The sequence below is a fragment of the Anabrus simplex genome, chromosome 1 (genome assembly GCF_040414725.1).
Source record: "Anabrus simplex isolate iqAnaSimp1 chromosome 1, ASM4041472v1, whole genome shotgun sequence".
NCBI lineage: Eukaryota > Metazoa > Arthropoda > Insecta > Orthoptera > Tettigoniidae > Anabrus > Anabrus simplex.
The window spans coordinates 795,113,612-795,137,640 of NC_090265.1; the positions used below are offsets into that span (position 1 = coordinate 795,113,612).

The 24,029-nt window shown below is 39.7% G+C and overlaps 1 protein-coding gene across 2 annotated transcripts in view; it reads left to right on the top strand.

The window, feature by feature from the left end:
- Nucleotides 1-24,029, top strand: part of LOC136857542 (NAD kinase) — a 933,739-nt gene that overhangs the window by 277,746 nt on the left and 631,964 nt on the right. For both annotated transcript variants that reach the window (XM_067136273.2, XM_067136272.2), the window contains exon 3: nucleotides 911-955. In XM_067136273.2, the coding sequence (XP_066992374.2) occupies nucleotides 911-955 (45 nt within the window). The remainder of the gene's footprint in view (nucleotides 1-910; nucleotides 956-24,029) is intronic.

The window sequence follows — 24,029 nt, forward strand, 5'->3', positions numbered from 1 at the left end:
CGCACCCTGACTGCAGATGTGTACGTCCGTCAGGTGATTCGAGCTGTTGTGCTGCTATTCAAGAACAGCATTCCCTGGGGGGTATTTTCCAACAGGATAATGCACGCCTCCATGCCGCTGTTGTAATCAAACGTCATCTAGAGAGTGTCGACATGTTGCTTTGGCCTGCTCGATTACCCGATCTGTCCCCAGTCGAGCACGTATGGGGGGCATCATTGGACGACAATTCCAGCGTCATCTCCAACCGCCATTAACCGTCCGTGTATTGACCGACCAAGTGCAACAGGCATGGAACTCCATTCCACAAGCTGACACCCGGCACCTGTACGACACAATGCATCCACGTTTGCATGTCTGCATTCAACAGTCAGGTGATTACACGGGTTATTAACGGACCAGCATGGCACATTTGCGATAGCTTTTCCCGCGAGGATATTAACCTGTAGTCTTGTACCGTAATTAATTAAATATGTTACCTCGACAAATATATTGCCATAATTTCCGTATTATACATTCCTTATTTCATGGTGTTCGGATATTTTTTTTTCCGTCAGTGTATTTCCAGCTTAAAACTTTCTCGACTCGTTGTAGGCATTGTTTGTTCAAATGTACCCTCTACTTTATAACAGGAGAGAATTGTATGAATGCATCGTAAATTTTATGCGCGGAATTCTTGAGAAAAATGATAGGTGGCATAAATGAACATACATTGGTGTCAAATGTTAATGTATGGGCCTTTTGGAGGTAGTTGCTGCTGATGGCTACGAAATGGGCAATTTATCATTTCTGTTTGCTAATTTAGAGTGGCATTTACGGACATGTTTATCTGTTGCTGTTTGTAGCTATCGATGTTGTCCAATGTGTGCTTGTGTGAATAATGTCGCTCTTTTCTCTTTGTTTGCTCAAGCAGCAAGCTGACGATGACTACGACAACTGTCGAGATCTCGGAGCGAAGGTAAGGCACGGCTGTGTGTCTCGTGTCGTGTCTTGTTTTGTTTTGTGTTGCACGGCCTTGTCTCGTAGCGTAGCGTTTGTTTGTTTGTTTGTTTGTTTGTTTGTTTGTTTGTTTGTTTGTTTGTTTGTTTGTTTGTTTGTTTGTTTGTTTGTTTCTCAGTTGCTGTAAATTTGCGTACCTAATATTCTAATGGCTTGGCATTTTAATAGCTATTGTTTTGCCACTTCTCTAGATTTGTGGCTGGCAGGTAAGTTTTCAGTTGTACTGTATTTGCATTCGTAGGTTTGAATTTTTCATTTTCTGCTGGCCTTGTATCATGTAATGTATGCAGTAAATTATGCACAGTAGGTAATCGTAGTTTGATGTTTTTCTCCTACGCAGCATGATATATAATATTTTCTCATGCCTTGCTGTAAATTGTTGGCGCAATTAGTCTACATGTCGTGAAACAATGCGTTATCCAATCGGTAACTTAGTTGCATGCAGTATTTCTTCTTCTTTCAGAACTAAGATTTTTGAATTGGCGAATTTAACAACTGATAACAATTATTATATCTCTTTTTAAAATTATTCTTTCTTTCTTTCTTTCTTTCTTTCGTTTATAGTTGAATTTCCATATCTCGAGGTGTTAGGGGATGTTAAAAAAAGTCTACTTATTGAAGATTCAAGTTATGGAGTTGAGTTAACATTTTGTTATAATTTGCGAACCATGTACGCAACACTCGCACTATGTTTACGCCTGCAGACATGCAATGTATGTATGTATGTATGTATGAGTCCTCAGCCTGAAGGCTAGTTCATACCTGCCAATTTTCCCGATTTAGGCGGGAGACTCCCGATTTTCGACAGTTTTTCCCACCTCCCGATTATTCTATTATTTCTCTCGATTTTAGCTTATATTTTGGTGAACTTCATTTGTTTTCAAATCCCGCCATTTCAGCTTTGCCCGCCAGTGGCCGGAATTTCTTCGCTCATTGGCCACTTTCAGATGAAATATCAACGTTTATTAATACGAGAAATGCGTGCGAATGTGCGATGTTTATTAAAACTTGTATATCGTGACGCTTATATCGATTGTCAAATCTCTCGTTCTCGCGTGCTATGTTCGTGTTCGTTTATGTCAGTCTAGTCGATTCTAGAGACTACTCGCTAGAATTGGAGTCTTTTTTTAGTAATTTAATGACAGAATTTAAAAGATAGCTAGTAGTGACTTTTCTAGAGATTTTGGGATCGATTTGGAGACAATTCTGGCGAATTTTAATTTATTTATTAATAAAAATAGCATTGTGCTTCGCATAATCGCGCGGGCGCGTGATGCAATATATCAATATATGCATTTGCTAAATAATGACATCCAAGTGCATGACTGTTTCACACATATAGAGCACGAGTTCATACTATTTTCGGAAGGCTTACCAGAGACCTATCATCTCACATACTTCCTGTGAGGAAATAGAGATGTGTAACGTTTTAGCCTTATAGCCTCGTATAGCAACAGTTGGGTTGTGAGACATAATATATACCGTTGTACTCCTGTATTCTTAGGGGCCGATGACCTTTGATGTTAGGCCCCTTAAAACAACAAGCATCATCATCATCAACTCCTGTATTGCGCAAGACATATAGAATAAGCAGTTTTCACCAATCTCATCTCCTGATTTTTCGTGATTTTCATATCAGAATCACCTGGTTTTGGGTTTTGTAAAGTTGGCAGGTATGCTAATTGGATCCCTAACAGCTTAACCATCAGCTATCACAGACAAGCATAAATGAAGATGAGGACCAGGGAAAAGGAAGTGATGTTTTTTGCCGTTGCTTTCATCTTTGAGCCAGAGGGCATCTGTTATATATCGGTCTACCATGCCTACTGAAATGTACACACTAACCGACCATGTTAGCACACTTTCAGACTATCCATCACAGGGACTTGCTGCAAAAGGAATGACGTTACTTGCATCACTCGTACTTCAGTCGCTTTCTTATTGTCAAAGCCAAGGATGAGAATGAAAAAGTGATTTGATATTATTTGATGATGTTCTATCAAGAACGAAACGTGTCATTCTTTGTTTAATAGTATGTTTTTACAGGTAGGTTATAGTGTTATATTTATTGTTCGACAGACCAAAAGCTTTACAGTTAAATTAATTGAGTTGACGCTGAGAAGTATGGCTTTCTTCTCAACAACAACAACAACAACAACAACAACAACAACAACAACAACAACAACAAAGACAATAAAAGTAACAAATTTGTTCTAGCTCATAACAGAAGACATTAGTGCACTATAAACACTGTTTCACCAGATGTGGATCAGGGTGACAGCCTACGTCCTGTATTTGGATGAATATGTAGTATGGCAAATCTGTTAGTTACTTTCATTTATTGTGGATGGATGCAAAAGGGTAATCTTTTCTCTGCTACACAAAGATGGTGTAGAACATAACCGTCATGTTTTCGGAAAATTGATGGCTATACGAAAGATTATTTACGAGACCATTACCTAGCTCTAGCACTGCGCTTTAGTATCTCTTTCTTCTAAATTCTTGGCGACACCAACCCGAAGCACAAAAGAGAAACATTAGCGGTGATAGACAATGGATGACAAAACGACGCTAATTTGGTGGACGGAATCACGAAGTCACGGTAGTACTTCAAAGAAATAAATACGTCATTAGGAGAAAATATAATAGGACGTGCTATTGGTCCATGATGCATGATTTTATGTCCAATAAATAATTTTCTCTTCTTTTCGCAGTGTTCACAATTTTAATTCAGCCAGTGGCCAGTTTAAAAGCACAGAGACAATTTAATTTTCTTCACTATAGTTCACGAGAGATGTAGTTCTTTTCAAGCAGTAAAGCAGATTATATCTGCCACACTCATTGTCACAGAGTACACAAATGCACTTGTTATCCGGTAAGTGAAAAGAGTTTTGCATGTTCGGTGATGGAACCCATGAACTACGATCCGCGTGAACGTGTGCCTGAGAGTGTAGTTAGTTCATCATTGCATCAGTGAAATAGGAGAAATCTTCCCATATGCTTGCTCGTTTCTCTCTTCTTTCATTTAGATGTTTTTTCCAATGCGTTGGTTGACCCTTGTTGGTAGGTGCATTTTAAATTTCAGTTCCTTTATGAAGAAGGGTTCCTTTGTGAGTTCACAGACTAGTCTTGCAGGAGTCAATTTCGAGAGAACAAGTAGGCTACTCTTTTCAAGAAACTTGCTTTTACCCGGACCAATACTGGGAGGTCAGTAGACGTGAGATGGGTCCATTTATGTTGTAGCCTATTCCATACGTTGCGATTGGTATTTTTGTGTGGAATAAGTAAACGGCTGTTTTGATGTCTTGTAGTTCTGGCTTCCTGATATCTCGAAAGCATCGAATAGCTGTTATAGCTCTTTATTTAATGTGTATCCTGAAGGATTTTCTTGTGGTTTATAGTCGTACTCCAAACTATTTAAAGTTTGTTTCCAATTTCCAATTTATCTTTACGAAATAATATGACATCCGAATTTCATTTCTAAAAACCATCTGTACCGTTTTACTACTGTTAATCGTAAAGTCGTTCACCTTATCCCAATCCTTTAATTACTGTTGGCCGCTATCTGAAGATCTTCTTTATTATTTGCACCCAAGGTCATATCATCCGCGTACATATATAGTAGTACGGGAGAGTTTCTAGGTATTACTTTGTTGACAATAACGGAGGTGACTACATTAAATAACAATGGGCTTAGTGGATCCCGTTGTAAGATACCATTCATCTGTATAATTCCATCCGATTTAGATGTATCATAGTCTATCACAATTCTGTTTGAAACTGGAATATTGTTCACTATAGTCACTAATTTGTTCTTTTCTCCTATCATCTGTTCCAATTTGCGAATTAGAATTTGTCTGTTCACGAAGTCAAAAGCTTTGGTGTAGTCAACAAAAACCACATACAATTTTTGTTTCGGGCGTCGCAGTGTCTCGTCTATGTTCTCCAGCAGATTTCCTACGGCGTGTAGCGTCGATCCTCCTTTCCAGAAGCCAAATTGTTGGTGTAGAATCTTGTCACTAATTTCCTCCGTCGTTAATAATCTGGTGAATACTTTCAGCAAGCTATTCTCTCGTTTCTCCGAATCCGGATAGCCTGTGTCTCCTTTTCCTTTGTAGAGCATTTTTAGTTGGATTCTCTCCATTCGTGAGGAATGTTTCCTTTCTCCATAAAGGGGTTAAATAATTTTACCCATATGTCTACGAATGCTTCCATAGACAGTTTTATGTGCTCATTGAATATACCATTTGCACCAGCTGCCTTTCGATTTTCCATCTATGTAATGGTATCTTGTATTTCTTTCTCTGTGAAATCCCCGGAAAGCCATGTGAGCATCTGTATTTTCCTTCATCTCCAACGTGTCTCTGTTGAGTATGCGCGTCAAAAAGTAATTCGCCACTGCTTTGTTTACAGCCTCTCCTTACAGGTCTAATACGTCCAGCATCAACATCATCTACCAAAAACATGCCTTTCCGTCCACCAAAAATGGCGTCATTGTTCCATCCATTTGATGCACACTGGTTGCCTAGTTACAGTTTGTCCACGCAAACCTGATCACGCTAGTTTCAAATAGACCCTCCGCCCAAAAACATAGCCATGTTAAAAATAAAAAAGGATATGACAAGGCAATTAAGAAGCTGCTGATGGTAATAGGTACAAATAAATCAAACCAAACCAAACCAAACACCATGGTGCAACAACCCCGGAGTGCCATAGCCTACCAAGCGACCGCTGCTCAGTCCGAAGGGCTGCAGATTACGAGGTGTCGTGTGGTCGACGAATTCTCCTGGCAGTTATTCTTGGCTTTCTAAACTGGGGCCGCCATCTCACCGTCAGATAGCTTCTCGATAGGTACAATTAATACACGGTAGTCGGGTATTGCATTTTCATTACCTTGTATTGGTTTGAAGACACCTATCATCATCTGCTTCATTCTTTGTGCTCAAGTTCGCTCACATTTTTCTCAACCTCCTTAAGGGATGCCAACACAGACTCTGGGGTGATTGGCCAAAGATGTACGTCCTTGGAACTTCAGTGCAATGCCTAATACGATGACAGTTGCACAATGGTGTCGCTTTCGTCAATTTTCACTCTGTCACGCAAATTCCAACGAGTTTGATTTTCTCCATTTTACTGACCTCACACTACTAACTAGTAGATGGACAGCAGCTGCGATAGAAGGAGATACCCTGTTGAACAGTTTGTGTGTCTCTCTCTACAGTAAATAATGAAGTCGTGTAAGTGTAATTGCTGAGGAGAGTTTATAGGATACATTTAATAACTGGGGATATGGCTTAAGCTTTGAGATGTCATAAATTCCAGAAATATAAATTCGATTCAAGACACACACATACATCATGTATCATACGACTTTTATATCCCGACTTTTCGGACCTTGGCTTGCCAAGGAGTCTGCTGCTCAGCCAAATGGCCTGGATATATTGGAGTGCCAAGTAATCAGCGTGACTCCTCCTTCACCCTGTTGCTTGGTTTATGTGACCAGAATAAACAATAGTATGTGGCCATACATTTTCCCATTTTCATAATCCTTCGCTTTATTTTTTCTGTACGATTAGGCAGAAGGATAGGAAAGTCAACAATAACAAAATTAAAATGAATGATTTCAGGAAATCTTTGAAATTGATCTCCTCGAAAATCAAGTCCTTCCTTTGTTATTAAGATACATTGTATCTCATAAAAACCATTATGACAAATTCTTTCTTTCGTAATCCGTTTACCCTCCAGGGTTGGTTTTTCCTTCGGACTCAGCGAGGTATCTCACCTCCTACCGCCTCAAGGGCAATGTCCTGAAGCGTGAGACTTCAGGTCAAGGGGGATACAACTGGTGATACACCTGCTATGCTTTACAGGAGCCTTTGGGCGGGGGGGGGGGGTGAGAATATTGGAAGGGATAGACAAGGTAGAGGGAAGGAAGACTCGACGTTAGCCCCTGACGGGACGTACTCGGGCTCCACCTGGATACCACGGCCGAACCCTTACGGAACACGCCGAAGATTTCCGAACGGCGCACAGGCTTTGAGTTGACAGTGCAAAAGAACGAACTGTAGGAGATCTGCTGAACGAACGAACGAACGAACGAACTAACTATAGTAGTGTTTATAAGGTAGGCTACACTACGAATAGATACGAAGAGAACCGGGCAGTGACGATTTCGTGTTGACAGCAGGAAAGTGTATTTATTGTACGAGTGGTTTGAGAATAAAATTACGTGTGTATATTTTCGAATATCTACTTGTGCATAGTGTTCGTTACTGTACCTGTGGGATTAGTGTATTTCGTTTGGTGTGCCCAGCTATAGTGTGTATTTAGTTACGTGCCGCGTGTTTATTTAGTTTTTCTTCAGTTTAGGTAGGCCTACTTACATAGCGTTATAATGAGCAACGTTGAGCAATACTCGTGTTCTGAATGTGGTAAAAGTTATGAGTATAATAAAAACCTTAGGAAACATGTTTCTAAGACCCATCCAGAGAAACTAGATTAAATTGCGCATTGTTTAAAGGGCGGACATCTCTTCCGCACCACTGTAAATTTTGTGATAAACAGTTCACGCACAGTTATAATTTAAAAACGGCACGAGCGTCAGTTCAGTGCCACACAAACTTAATTGGAGGACCTGAGACAGAGGATAAAAAATTTCCTTCTTTCTCAAGCTTCCTAGAGTGGAAACAGCACATTGAAAGCGAAACATATTCACAGTATGTAAAGAAAAGGGGTTCTTACACTGCAGCAGTTAACATGAAGAAACATTACTGTGTGTGTCATCGATCAGGCTTTTTTTGTATCTGAAAGTAAAGGCATCAGGCACTTGAAGCTTCAGGGAAGCAACAAAGTTGATGAGATCTGTCCAGCAAGTATTTGACTAATTGAACATGAAAATGGAATGTGTGAAGTAAACATTAGCCAAACAGGAAAACATTAGCAACAGATATTGCCAACCAGATTCCCTTTCAAGCTATTCTGGACAAAATTTGCGAATCTGTGACAGACTCAAAGCTTGAAAGAATTCATTTAATCACAAAACAGGATTTGTATAATATTGAGCGTAGTTTTAACTTGAGCTCTAAATCTGTCAGACATCAGGAGGATGGTACAAGTGTTGAGGCCTGGGTCAGTGAAGTTAATTCAGGTGACAGTCCCTGTGTATTATTCTATAAACCTCAGGGGACCACCAGTGAAAAGCATACAAACCTCATTAGTGATGACTTTATTTTAATTATTATGAACAGTGCTCAAAGTGAAATATTAAAGAAATATGGTAGTGACTGTATATGCACTGATGGAACGCATGGGCTTAATAGCTATGGGTTTGAGTTAATAACGCTTTTAGTTCTGGATGACTTAAGACAGGGCTTTCCTTGTGCATTTCTGATTTCCAATAGAAGTGACCAGGAAATATTGTCTCTATTTTTCACCTACATTAACATTGAGGTTGGTTGTGTATCCCCAAAGGTCTTCATGTCCAATTTGGCAGAAGCCTTCTACAATGCTTGGAATGCAGTCATGGGACCTGCAACCATGAGATATTTTGCTCATGGCATGTTGACAGAGCATGGAGGAAGAATATTCAGACCAAAGTAAATGGGAAGGAAAAACAAGGAAATGTTTATAAAATTCTGAGAACAATAATGCAACAATATTTAGATTTTTGTGAATTAAATAGGGGTGGTCTTGCACACCTAGTAGCTATGTCAGAGTGTATAGTATCATGCAACATTTGATTTAAAGTGACTATGAACATTGTGCTTTGAGTGTTTCAGATCAAAAGCAGTTGTTATTTCAGTTAGTAATGAGTAATTTGCAATGTTGTGATATGATGATGATGCTTGTTTAAAGGGCCCTAACATCTAGGTCATCAGCCCAAAATGTTGTGATATCAGTGTTAGATGAGATATGTGTTTGTGGCCTGTTGTAAAGAAAAGGGTTTAGAATGTTTTGAAATATATAGTCAGTATGTAGGTAAATAATACACAGAATTAATTGATCACTGTTTTCAGGATTTTAATGCAAAAAGTACCAAGTTATGAGCATCACTGTAAAACTCTTGTTTGCAACATTGATAATTAACCCTATATAGACTACACACACACAAAAAGAAAAGAAAGAAAAAAAGGAACATGTGATACAGATTTGAGGTCCTTTATTTAATCATGAATAAACACATTTAGGCATATACAAACTACTATTTATTTCTTCCTGAATTCAAATCCTCAGAAGTACTGTTCTGAAGGATCACTAGACATTATGATGGAGGTTGTGCATAACTTGGTGGGTATAATTATTTTTAACTTACTTGCTTTATAGTTGACCTTTCATAGGGCAGAAGGTTGTGAGTTGAAAAAGAGGTAAAGCTTTTTTGTGAGATCTACATAAGATATTACATTTGAAAATTTAATGTGATTGGACCTTTTACAATAGACTTGTGGGCTGTATCACTGTTTAGAGCAAGAGATTATCTTCAGGGTGCTGTAGTACAGTACTGTACCACCTTCCTCTACCAAAGTCTTTCTCATCGAAATCAACTGCAATATATCCTATTATGAATACATAAGTAATTTAGAATAGGTATGCTAGTTAAGAAAAATATAAGTGATGTTTACATTTGTTGAAAGAATCATACAAGGAACAGTATCAAAGTCATGATGGAGGAAATTCAGGAGACAGAACACTTTAAGCCACTTAATAAACAACAGCAGTCATACTTGGCAGAGGAAGGAAAAACTTATCAGCAGCTCACTGTCGGACCTGTGTCTGGAAGTGGGTGAATAATGTGTACAAAACTCAAGGCTGCCACTCAGTATCGATATACTAATTTTTTTCTAAAATAAAACAAAAAGAAACACATTGCATATCTTCTTCACAAAACAATCTTTACATCACCTCTTACAGCAATCTGTCATTTGCCCTTAATTTCTAATTTTTATCAGAATACTACCATAATACAATAAAAAAAGAAGTGCTATAATATGAATATTAGATCAATAACTAAAAAGGTTTGCTATGAACCATTAAATTACTATTTTTTCTGGAAAATGTTTGTTATAAGATAAGACATCCATCTAAGTTCTTCTGCATGCATTCTACTTCTTTATATACAAGCTTTCTCTTGTTTTAAAGTTATCATTCCATGAAATTCATTCCCTGAGTAACCTTTATATTGCCAAGACCATTTATTACACAGCTTTCTTTAACTTCAATTTTACTTGTTCAAAAAGCTTGTTACTAGTTGCCATTTCTTCACTTTTATTCCTTAAGTTTCTTGAAATCTTCAAATTCTTCAGTATTTAAGTTGCATTTCTTATTTACTTCTCCAATTTTGATGTACTTTTCTTCCTCTCCATAAAGTTCATTTGGTGCTCATTCTTTCCTTTCTGGATGAGCAGTGTAGCAAGAGTGAGCAGATCTTGTCATTGTCAGTTGCTTCGTTGTGACCAGATCAGTTGTGGTTTGTTTTACTGCAGTAATTTTTAAAAGCATCCTGAATATTTATTCTTGTATTTAATATTCCTGGTGACATGGGCGATGCTTTGTCATTGGTCAAATCTTGGCTCATCTGAGAGAAAGCTCTCTACATCTGCACTCCTACAGGATAGAGTGAAACATATCTTAATTGTATCTGCTACTTCAGGATATTTCCTTTTCCCACATGGAAGTTGTAGATTGATATGAGGTTTCTGGTTCTTTTAACTTACAGATTTTTAATTTGCCTTAACTTTCTCAAACTTAAATATCTTCCATTCATCTTGAAGGATAATACTATCCATGGAGGAAGACTGTAGGATTGACTTAATTGGAGACGGCGAACAAATTCGTTATCTTGGAACTACCTTCAGGGATACTCTAGTGCTCGACGAGACTGCTGTAATGAAAAACCTTCACAATAAGCTCCAACTTCTAACATCGTCGCCACTGCTTAAGGAAGACCAAAAACTCATAGTACTGAATTCCTCAATCTGTCCCACCCTGGTGTACCCTTTCCTTACATGCAGTTTCAAGAAAATTGCACAGAAATTCTTATCCGATAGCGATAAAATGATTAAAAGTGCAACAAAGGAGATATTGCAGTTACCGACGGATACTCCAGATGGCATACTGTATACCGAAAAGAAATACAAAGGACTCGCTCTTTTTAAAACCTCGTGGGAAGTTTACCTTCAATGTATTAACGCCTGTAACATCTTGCTTAAGACTAAACACCCACTCAGCGTCACTTCAAGGGATTCTCATGCGGAGAGTCGGGAATGCGTAGAACGCCTAAAACTAACAAACGCTGATATCCAGAAAATAAGCACCAAGAACGGCTTGTACGATACTAAGAAGATCCGGCAAGAGCTACGAGAACATGAATTCACCTCCTGGTGTTCACTGCCGCAAAAAGGACTCTGATTACAACTGTACAAAGAGTACACCAGCAAACTCTTGGGTGCGAGATCATACCGGACTGTCTTGTAACGAGTGGAGAGAGGCTATAAAGATGACTGCTAATGTTTCTGCGGTGCGCTCGGTGCCAGGCAGATCCCTGGACAACAACCTCTGTCGGCATTGCCACGGAGAGAAAGAAACTCTTGGTTATGTCCTGGGATTCTGCACACGCGGGGAGCTCCTAAGAAACACGCGGCACCACCAGATCAGATCTCTCATTGCCGAAGAACTAAGAAAGAAGGGATTCAATGTACATGAAGAGATACACGGACTGGCCATAAACAGTAGTTTGCAGAGAATTGACATCATAGCCTTTAAAGACAGCAGCTCTCAAGGATTCATATTAGATCCAACTGTCAGATTCGAGCACCATAGCTGTCAGCCAGAGGAAGTTAATCTTGAAAAGATTAACAAATACAAATCCACTATCCCTTACTACAAATCTAAATACCCCCTTCAGGAAATAGAAATAATGGTCGAGTTCGCGGTACCGTACCTCGTCATTTCGTCGCCACATGGAAGCGCTTCCAATGAAGCTCATCCCTGAAATTGCGACCCTCATCCTCAGAGGCTCCATCAAAATCCTGAGACACCACCTCTACAGCTACGGCTCTGGAATGCCACTCTAATTATACTGTTCCTTTATAATTTAGAGTTTTCTTCAATTAATAGACCTGTACAGAAATTTGGTTTGTTTTATCTTGTCCTTAGTGGCAGCCTGTAAATACAGGACATTGTTCCTAAATAAATGGAAATATTATTATTGTGAAGAATATAAGTTGAAATATCAATGGGAAGATGATGATGATGATGCTTGTTGTTTTAAGGGGCCTAACATCGAAGGTCATCGGCCCCTAATGGTACGAAATGAAAGAACAAAAATTACAAAGGCATCCACTGACCAAAATAAAAATAAAAAATGTCATGAAGAATGAATGGATGGACAGGAACCCAACAAAACACAAAACAAACAAACAAAAACAAAAACCAGTGGATCGGATTCAACAGAGAACGAAAATAACATTATTACCGACCAAGGAACCACTCATAAAGCACAATGATGCTTGGTGTCTAAAGGGGGTGCAAAATCCACGTCTAAGGCCCCACAGAATGGTACATGTCGCGAGTAAAATAGAACCATGGTATGTGTCACGTTGGGGTATTAATCAGAAGTAGCGAGGACTCACGGTGTTCCACAAAAGATGGTACTACTCACAAGAATTGTACTTCGTACAGGTAACGCAGACCTATGGTGTTTCGCACACAATGGCGCCACCCAAAGCCAACGCAAACCGATGAGTTTCCTCACCTAGGGTACTAGTCACGGGTGCCGGTCCCAAGGGCCCCGTGGTGTTCCGCACATAGTGAGTACTAATCACAGGCAACGCAGACCCACGATGTCGCTCATATAGTGGTACAACTCACAGGCTACGCCCAGACCCGCGGTGTTGCCCACATGGGTACAACGCACGGGTACTGGAATCCACCAGGCCAGGCTTTTTACTGCAACGAATCACAAACATACTTCGTACCATGTTGGTGATACTACTCGCAAGTACATGCAACCCATGGTGTTCCCCGCATGATGGTAAGAATCAAGAGTCGTTTCATGGTTCTAATGCATTCATCCCTTGGTCGCCCCTTTTAGTCGCCTCGCACGGCAGGCAGGGGATACCGTGGGTGTATTATTCGTCAGCCTCCCCCACCCACAGGGGGTGTGTGTTTGGTCCGCGAGAGGTATTTTATTTCCCTCAAGTCCGCCGGCAAGCCGGTTAGGACCCCCCTATCCGCCACCTGGGACGCGCCACGTGGGAGTATCACCTCTCCCCCTGCTACGTCTGCGTAGCAGGTTCGTGGATCAATGGGAAGAACCTTTGCAACTTTCACCATATCTACACAGCAGTGATGTGAATTTTTCTCCTTAGGTTGTAAAAGCAGGTATGTATTAGAAAATATGCAGAAGTAGATTCTCCCCCCCTCCCCCACAAGATGTTTGCAACTGGTGATTTAGTGTTCCTGTACACTTTTCAGAAGAAAAAATGGCTTCTTTTTCTGGCAAGTCTTTCACAAAGTAGTAAAAAATACTACTTAGCATTAAAGAAGGTTGCATAACTGAAATATCTCTTCCTTAATCCATGCTGTATACAGCCTCCATAATACATCAGTCTTGCAAACCTACAAATGATATACTGGGTAGTAGCCAAGATTCTTCAGCTCATCATACAGAAACTTGAATAAACATTATCTCTTTTTTTGGAAAGTCTCAGAGAGTAATCTAAACACCAAGCTTGATACCTGCAGTCGCTTAAGTGCGGCCAGTATTCAGGAGATATTGGGTTCGAACCCCACTGTTGGCAGCCCTGAAGATGGTTTTCTGTGGTTTCCCATTTTCATACCAGGCAAATACTGGGGCTAAGGCCACAGCCGCTTCCTTCCCATTCCTAATCCTTTCCCGTCACATCATCGCTGTAAGACCTATCTGTGTCGGTGCAGCGTAAAGCAACTTGTAAAAAAAAAGAAAAGAAAGTATCAATTAATTTGTAGTTACGGATCTACAAACTGTACTGGTATGTTTGTGGTAAAACTCTCAAAATATTTCTGAAGAGCGAGACTTAGTTCTCTCTGTTAGAACATGGTAGAAATTATTCAGTTCTCATGATGCTGTATGCATTTTTTATAATTTTTGAGTTAGTAGTTACCAAAGTTCAAAAGCAAAATAATTTTCAGAAAATTTCAGCACTTACACTTCCCATTGAATGTGGCTGTTGACAATTCCAGCGAAAACTTACCTTATTTAAAGTCCACCATTAATGGTACCACATTCAAGTTAAAAATATGTGGCTTAATTAATGGGAAGTTTGTGTATGTACAGGAGAGTACAGTCTACACTGGAGGTGTGCTCAATGGGTTTGCTTAAATTATCAGCAGCAGCAAAAACTGTTGTGGCATCTTTAGTGCCTCTTTATTTATTTCACTTTTTTTGTATCTGTCTCTTGGCACAGGCCAGAGCAAAGTGTAGCTTCTACCGAAGTCCCAATCTCATCCATGGCTGTGACAATATGGAAGCTGCTGGGGTATGGGTCGTGCTGAGTAATGACATCTGGAGCACAACTAGTGTTTGAGTGTTATGAAAGGTGTTGCTCATAGGATCAATCGTGCTACAGTAGCACCTTCTGGTCCAGTGAGGAAAGCAATGGCAAACTACCTCACTCCTCGTCTTGCCTAGTATGCCTCATTTGGGCTCTGCCATTATTTTTTGCAGTTTCCATATAACTGCATAGCCTTTGGTGGTCCTAATTGAGGATCCAACCAGCCTCTGGGCTGATGACCTAACAGACAGAAACAAACTTTATCCCTTACTCCTGTAAATATCACAGGTAAGGACCTAACATCCTATGCAAGTGAAGCCTGTTGTAACATGAGGGCTTAAAATTTGTGTGATAATAGCAGACAATAACAGAGTGAACCATGTAATGTTCAAGGATTTGTCAATATCTGCAAGTGGGGCTGTACCTTAATTAAGGCCACGGCCGCTTCCTTCCAACTCCTAGGCCTTTCCTATCCCATCGTCGCCATAAGACCTATCTGTGTCGGTGCGACGTAATGCCCCTAGCAAAAAAAAAAAAATCTGCAAGTTATGAGTGTCATCTCTCCAACAATTTCAAAACTTTCATTTTTGACAGTGTGTATATTTTAAAAATTATCATAATCAGCTGAGCTTAACCAAACAGACTCTGCAAAAAGCTTTAATATTTCCATCATTTTATTACCATGACAATTAACAGCTGCCAAGTTCTCAGATATCAGAAACGTGTACACAAAGAAAGTGGCTGTTAGCTGAGAATGGCTCCCAAACTAAACTTCAGAATAGTTTTTCCACATAGGTACTCTTGAACAACTCTTGTGCAGTTAATAACTTCTATAAAACTACATTTCCTGTGATCAAACAAGAGTGTAGAACGGAGTAAAGAATTGCACATTTTCTGCAAACTGTGTCTCGGTAATGAAAAATAATGAATATTTAAAAAAGTTATTGCATTTCCCTGTGGGAAAATCAAATGGGCATAAATGCCTTTCAATAAAATGTGTGATGCTATGTTGCCTAGCAACCATGCAGGCTGTAATCTGAAATATTGATGGAGAATGGACCATGACATTAAGATCCATGGTTCATGCAGCTCTCAAGGTAATGTCACCAGCTAACATAATGTCACACATTTTGTTACATAACAGTATTACATTACACAAATGTTTGAATAATCCTCAACTGTTAAGTCCAAATGTGTGGTTTATGGTAAGTGTTTCTGTAGACATATCCTAGTGTGTGAACCATGGGCAACGGCTGAGTGGCAAAGTTAATCGTCCTCAGAGTTGGGATACCCATTGCTATGGAATTGGGGTGGACATTTTTGACATGTTCCAAGCCAGGACCCTCCTGTTGTTCTGGCAGCTAGAACTACACAATCAACCGGTGGTCCCTGCCTCCTATAGGAGAGATTCTCACTGTGAGTATGTGTAAGTAAGGCAGCATCCTGCTTCACAGAATGTACCAAGCTCAGAATATTTTAAACACGCCTTTTAAACTTACGTACTTAGTTATGTCCTTTTACTCTTTTGGAGGGCATAGGGCTTTGACGACGGAGCGCCAAAGTATCCTATTTTGAGCTAGGGTCTTCAGTACTCCAAAGGTCTTCCCTTCTTGTTTTGCCTCCTCCATCACACTGTCTCTCCATGACTTTCTGGGTCTACCTCTCTTCCGTTATCCTTGGGGGTTCCAAAACAGAGCCTTTCTCTCCACTGCATCCTGCTGCTTCTGCAGTATGTGGCCGAACCATTTCAATTTCCTCCGCTTTATTTGTATGCCAATGGGCTCTTCTTCTATTTGTTTCCAGAGATCTTCCTTTGAAATTACTTTTGGCCAAAAATGCATTTAATTCTCCTATAGCATCTATTTATAAATACCTGTAGTTAATGAGTGATCTCTGAGTAACTTTCCCGGTTTCTCAAGCATGTAACAGTACTGTTTTTACTTTTGTTCGAAAAATGCGAAGTTTGGTTTTCATTGAGATTTCTCTGGCCCTCCATATCGGATAGAGTTGTATGAATGCCACATTTGCTTTGTGGATTCTCATTTTGACATCAGCAGCTGCTCCTCCATCCTGCGTAACCATACTGCCAAGATATGTAAACTCTTCGACTTCTTGAATGTCTTCATCACTGACAATGAATTTCTGTTTGCTCTTCACATTGATATTCATTGCTTTTGTTTTCTGGGCATTTACCTTGGAAACGGCAAATAAAATGGAATTCAATGCGGATCCATCACTATCAATGAGGCTTATGCAAGAAAGAAAGTAGAACTGGCAGAGTCAGCAAAGAGTCTGCATCCGGGTGTGCTGGGAGTTAAAGATATTCATGTAAGTGGAGATAATGAGGAAGAGATAGATTAGAAAGTGTTCTTAACAGGTGTTAAAATGGGAAGGACTGTTAATCAGGAGTTCTATTGCACACAACATCATTTTGGTTAGGCTCGTAAATGAGGAGATGACTTGGGTAGATTTAGCCGTTGGAGGAATTAGGATGAGAACTGTCTGCGTGAACCGTGGCAGCTAATCACACTAACCACTACACCACAAAGGTGGTCGATTCAATACTATACCATACAATAAAACTTTCACCAAAGGAACAATATTACGCATTTAGTACAGTTAAATAAAGTACGGTGTGATTATACAATTAAAATCATTTAGTATTTGACTACACACTAAGAAACTAACAGATACTAAAGAGACTGCCAGACTGAAGAATGCACGCGGCAAGCAGGTGAACCATACCTGTGCCCATGACCTTGGCAAAAAATGTACCCTTGCTACCCTTCCTCATAGCACATGCAGTGTACACTATTTGCTGTGGCGGTATACAAATCGGTTATGCGGGATGAACGACATTCTGTGTGTATTTCCTCTAATAATTTTGTTAATAATTAAATAAGATGAGGGAAAAATTAGCCGATAAGACAACAGGGCTTGTACAAATTACTTTGCTTAAAAATAATTTCTATAATTCCTAGTTTCAGCTGGCTAAAAATGGAATAAAAATGTAATCTTTTATCCACAAAGTGAGGGGGCAACTGTCCTCCCCCCCCCCCCCACTATCGCCGCTACTGTCCTGTATAAAAAGGAAGATGGGAAGAAATGCAGAAATTATAGGGGCATCACTCAACTTTCTCAATCAAACTTTTGGAGATCATTTGAAAATGAATTAGGAATATAGTTGAACCATTATTGGAGGAGGAGCAATGCGGGTTCAGGAACAACTGAAGCACTACAAACCTGGTATTTGCCATCAGAATGATAATGGAGAAGCACTGAGAATAGGCTATGTTAAGAACTTAGTAATGGTTGGTATGGACATCGAGAAAGCCTACGACAGTGTGCCTAGCGAGATAATCTGGGAATACCTAGAAGGTATAGGTCTGCCAGACATCCAGATTGATAAAGTAAAGATGCTCTATCAAAAGTGCTTAACCTGTGTCCAAATATTGGAACAGCAATTTAAAGAATATGGACTAAAAATCAATGAAACAAAAGCTCTTTAAATGACTATCAACAGTAAAGGTACATATTCAAACAATTTCCTGGAGGGAAGTCTATTGCAGTCTGGTTCTAACTTCAAATAGGCTACCTTGGAAGAATCACTTCAAAAGATAACACATTAAAAGAAATACTTAACAGGACTCAGAAATTTTCTCAATTTCATTTTCAAGTGAGAAACCTACTCTGGGATGATAAAATACCCCAGAAAGCAAAACTGACCATGTTTCATACCTACTTCATTCCATTTCTCACATTTCTCACTTGAAACATGTACCCTGCATAACAAGGCAAATAGTAAATCCAGTCAACAGAAATGAAATTCACCAGAACAATGAACCAAAAGACCAGGAAGGACAAGATTAGAAATGAAGCAAATAGAAAGGAGGCTGGCATCAAAATGCCTGTTACCGAGCTTTTAGGAAGAGGCAGACTACAATGGTTTGGACATGTTATGACAATGGACAGAACGAGAACAGCAAGGAATCATTTTGACAGAGAAGTGAAAGGGGGAGGCCAAGGAATTTATGGATAGAGACAGTGGAATTGGAGGTCAGCAAGAGGAAGATATAGAGGAACAGAAACTAAACTTTAACAGGATGAAGTAGCAAGCGCTTGTACTCCACACCTGGGAAACTGGAGCTTGAAGATGATGATGTATGGTTGTAAGAAATTTGTAAAATTTACTTTGCACAGGAATCCTCTGGAAGCAAATTTCAGTTATGCAAATGACACCTCGCTTTTCTTTCAAATTTCTGATCATGGCTTAACAGTTGTAGAACTCTTAATTTGAGCCACTAATGACTGACACTTTCAGCAGTACTACTATGTACCAACAGGGAAGCTGCAAATCAACAATCTTGAGAGCAGATTTAGCTGTTGCCTGCAGCTTTCAGGAAGGTAATTATCATATATCAGTCACACAGTTCATGGAGTGTGATAAAAAAATCATACCATAGTACATTATGCTTGAAAATTTCATGTGATTTGACCTTTTTTTACAATAGAAACAGGAGTGTACCACTGACCCTTTAGGATGAGAGATTATCTTCAGTGCTGTCGCCCAGGTGGCAGATTATACTTTCACTAGAAATACTGTTATAAGTCTCAATTAATACAGTATATGGTATTGATAACATTAGCCAAAAGATTAATTAGTTATAATACAAGGTAGTGGAACTGAGGCTGTACTTGTATTTTGGTATTGTTGATCTTGAAGGATAGCCTATATCCATTATGGTAGTGGTTGGCGAATTTGCTTGAATCTTATTATCTCATGCTTGGCAGAAAAAAAAAAGAATACCCTTCAATATCAGCTCACTGTCAGTTCTGCCTATGGAATTACATAACCTCTTCTATAACCTAGAGGTACTGAGTTTGATGGGATTATATTCAACCTTCTCATTGTCACTTTCTTCTGACTTTCTGATACAGATTCAAGAAAATTCACCAACCACTGATGGATATACCCATCAAGATCAGCAATACTGGAATAAAAGCAGAGCCTTAGTTTCACTACCTTGTACTATAATTAATTATCTTTTGGCTAATCAATCCCGTAGGTCTATACTGTATTAGTTGAGACTTAAAGTGAAAGTACAATCTGCCACCTGGGCAACAGCACCTAATGCAGATCACTGATTATTAGTGCAATTCTTATTGATTAATCAAACTGTATATCGGTATCTGAGGTAAAGTAGGTAAAATAGGGCATTCATTCCAATATATGAGGTTATAATACTCGATGCAATATTGAGCTGAAATATACAATATAAACGTCAAATATAATATTAAAAAATACACAAATATTTTTTTACACATTTATTTGTATAAAGTCTGTACATTTTAAAAGACTGGGCTTGCTTTAAACGGGTTGTAGATCACATGTACCACTCGCATATATAAGAACAGTGACAATCATTGAGCTCCAGAGACCGAAAGCATTATCCAATATCTTCTCACAAGCAACGGGCAGTAGATCACATGTACCACTCGGAGATATAACAACAAACAGTAAAAATCATTGAGCTCCAGAGACGGAAAGCACTATCCAATATCTTCTCACAAGACATTCTCAACACACGAGTCACGTTTATATACACATATGCTAATACTCTGAGCATAAAATAATAGAAACAGTGCTGACCATGTGAAGCTGCAGTAGGTGAAAATAAACATACAGCAATGTTCTTCAGAATAGTTCAGTTCAGATCAGTTAGTTATCTGAACTACTCGATTCATGATGGCGGCGTACGCCATTCGGAAAGCTTCGGCTTGCTCCGTAAGGCTTCGGTAAAGCTTCAGAGTGGAGCCGTAGTACGTCCCGTCAGGGGCTAACGTCGAGTGGAAGGAAGCAGCCATAGCCTTAAGTTAGGTACCATCCCGGCATTTGCCTGGAGAAGTGAAGAGTGGGAAACCACGGAAAAGCACTTCGAGGATGGCTTAGGAGGGAATCGAACCCTCCGGAGGTGGCAGTTAATCACACTAACCACTACACCACAGAGGCGCACCACACCACACATTCTTTATGAAACAATAAAAGCAATATCAGTCACGTTGAAGTTGTATTAAATAATTTACTTCACAACACGTTTCAGAGACTGCGCTCGATCTTCATGGGATGAAATGGTGGTATACACATAAAAACAGGTACTTTTATTTATTTATTTATTTATTTATTTATTTATTTATTTATTTATTTATTTATTTATTTATTTATTTATTTGAATAGATGCAAAAAATAACAAAAATGGCATAAATAAATGACATGCAATTAAAAAGCTACTGATGGCACGAAGCCAGAAGTTAAGCTGAGTGCGTTTATCGTGGGTTTTAAAACCCCTGTCGTGAAGAGTGGTGCAAAATTTCGCGATGGGTCTACCTCGTAATTTAATTTAATTTAATTTAATTTATATGACAGAGTTGCCTAATTATAGAATGGCGTACAAGCGTAGCTGGCGCTAACTGGATATTTTCGCACGATTTTTACAATTCATTTGTGACATCAATGTACCAGTTGAGCGGTGGGGGAACTATCCGTTTAGTCTGTCCCTCCCCAGGTAGTTTATTTTTACACGAACTGCCTGTGGTTGTTGAATGACATCATTTAGAGCATCATTAGCTAAAATACTACGTACTGTATAATAAGAACATGTAGTCCTTGCACGGAAAATGGAGAGTGCGCGCCTTTTTAAATTACTTGTTGCGCGGCTTAACTACCTCCAGAAACGCTTAATAGTGTTTTGTCACTGTGTATAACTGGACATCAACTGATTTTACTATGCTAGTGTTTAAGAACCTTGGCTGGATATTTGCATCGTTCCTGAACCTAGCTACTGGGAGTGCTGTTGTTATCTGTTCTTGTGTGAGAATTAGCTACGCTTGCATAATCGTCCTCTCACAACAAATTACCATGACATTGAGTAAGTAAGGTATGGGCATTTTATACTATTGCATGTTGCGTTTTCTTTGTGATGTTTTCGTGTGCTTTGCAGCTCGTTCATGTGTTGTCTGTGTTACCGTATTATGCGTGCTCTACGACATGAGAATAACATACCTTTAAAGTAACACAAACTGAGCCATGTATTGTTTGCCTTTTTTGTGTACATTATGTCTATTTTGAGCCCTTACAAAACATACATCGTCCTGTTTCAGACTCTTCCAGTGTTTGATTCCCCAGCTTCCGATTAAGCCCCATTCATAGTGCAAACGTAACGTAACGTAAACTTAAAATTAACGTTAACTTAGAAGTTAGCGGCCATCTTATCGAATGGAACCATTCACAATCCGCCGACGTAAACTTAACTGCGAGTCCGTAAAATTAAGGGATTGCAAACTCCAAGCACTTGCGGGCGGTTAATTTTACGTTAACTTTAAGAACCAGCCAATCAGAGCAGAGGTAAACATTGTATTTTGTGCACGATATAATGACTTCTTTCGACGAAACACTTGTAATTATCTTTCAAAATTATCTTTGTGTGTATGTATGATAAAAGGGAAAAAAAATACAAAGATACTGTACCGAAAAATAATAGGTGGAAATAAATATCCTGTAGCAATGAAATCTGACGGTAAATGGCAGGAGACAAGCTCGCAGCTCTAGCGAACGGACGAGAGACAATCCCTGTCATAGATGAAACAGTGTCCCTGTATATTTCTTAACATTATGACGGACTACTAGTTTTCGAAAACGATATCATCCAAACAAATAGATCCAAACATCTCATCGGGGTGTGATAGATAGGGGCATAGATGTCGGTAAAGGAGACCTTACATTTCTTTTTATTAGAGAAGGGGAAGCAAATCGTAAGAAAGGCAAACAGTTCAGGTTTCATCCGCATGTCCAAAACGAACTGATGAGGGTCATTTCTTACAGTAGATTACCGAAATCGCACTGAGATAACCTTCTTTGATTCAAGGGATGAACCCATTTTCTGCACTTTTTTTTTTTAGATCGCCTTTACATGTAGGCCTACAACAGCTCCCAGGAGCAAAGCAATAGATGTTTGAAGTAATATGATTTCCGCTACCACGTTGTTTGATTCCATCGAGGTACTGAAATATAAAACTGCGAGATACCCCAAAACATGACTTCCGTGCTAAATAACATGGCGGTGTTTTGATTGGCTGCTGTGTACTCTTTACGTTAATGTTACGTTCCTCCATTGTGAATACCACAAATTTTACGTTAATTTTACGGTTACGTTACGTCGTTAAGTTTACGGTTACGTTTGCATTGTGAATGGGGCCTTACTGTATCAGGAGCTATGGGCGGTTGCGAAACAGAGTACTTTGCACTCGTTATTTTCGCCATAATTCTCAGCGACCAGCGACAATTCCTTGACCCTCCAGTGTGAGCAAGTATTATTTTTCGATTTCCCAATGTCCCAAGATTGCTAACAGCTTGTCTCTCTTTAAGAAAGTACTACTCTCATTGTTCCCGCTGTGGATGTGGGCGGTCTAATATATCCGCAGAATCTCTTGCCTGTCGTAAGAGGTGACTACAAGAGGGATCCCAGAGGCTCTAAGTTTGGGAGTGTGGGTTGGCGAACGCAGGACCCCTAGCTGATTCTGTTCATGCTTCTACTTGTGCCACCTCCTCGCTTTCATTTTTTCACCCCCTGTCGCTGGGGGCATTAGAATAACACCCACGGTATCCCCTACCTGTCGTAAGAGGTGACTAAAAGTCGCCTTACGGGCCTAACTTGAGAGCGTGGGCTGGCGACCACGGGGCCCTTAGCTGAGTCCTGGCGTTGCTTCCACGTACCTGTGCAAGGCTCCTCACTTTCATCTATCCTGTCCGACACCGACGGTATTAGAGCATTCGAGTTCTAGGGAGTCTTTCATTTTCATGCCCTTCGTGATCCTTGTCTTTCTTTGACCGATACCTTCATTTTTCGAAGTGTCGGATCCCTTCCATTTTCTCTCTCTGATTAATGTTATATAGAGGACGGCTGCCCAGTTGTACTTCCTCTTAAAAGAATGATCGCCACCACCACCATCATCTTTCATCTTTTCTATCCGACCTCCCTTGGTCAGCTCCTGTTCTCTTTACGATACTGACGGTATTAAATTTACGAGCCCCCACCCACAGTTATCGAAACCTGATTATTTATAATACAATATTAATTCCTCATTTCAGTGGCAAATAATAAACATTTGGGTCTTTTATCACCAACACCAATAATAATAATAATAATAATAATAATAATAATTCCGTTTACCCTCCTGGGTTGGTTTTCCCTCGGACTCAGCGAGGGATGCCACCTCTACCGCCTCAAGGGCAGTGTCCTGGAGCGTGAGACTTGGGGGGGGGGTCGAGGGGATACAACTGAGGAGGAGGACCAGTACCTCGTCCACGCTGCCTCACCTGCTATGCTGAACAGTGGCCTTGTGGGGGAATGGGAAGATTGGAAGGGATAGACAAGGAAGAGGGAAGCGGCCGTGGCCTTAACTCAAGTCAGGTAACCATCCCGACATTTGCCTGGAGAAGTGAGAAAC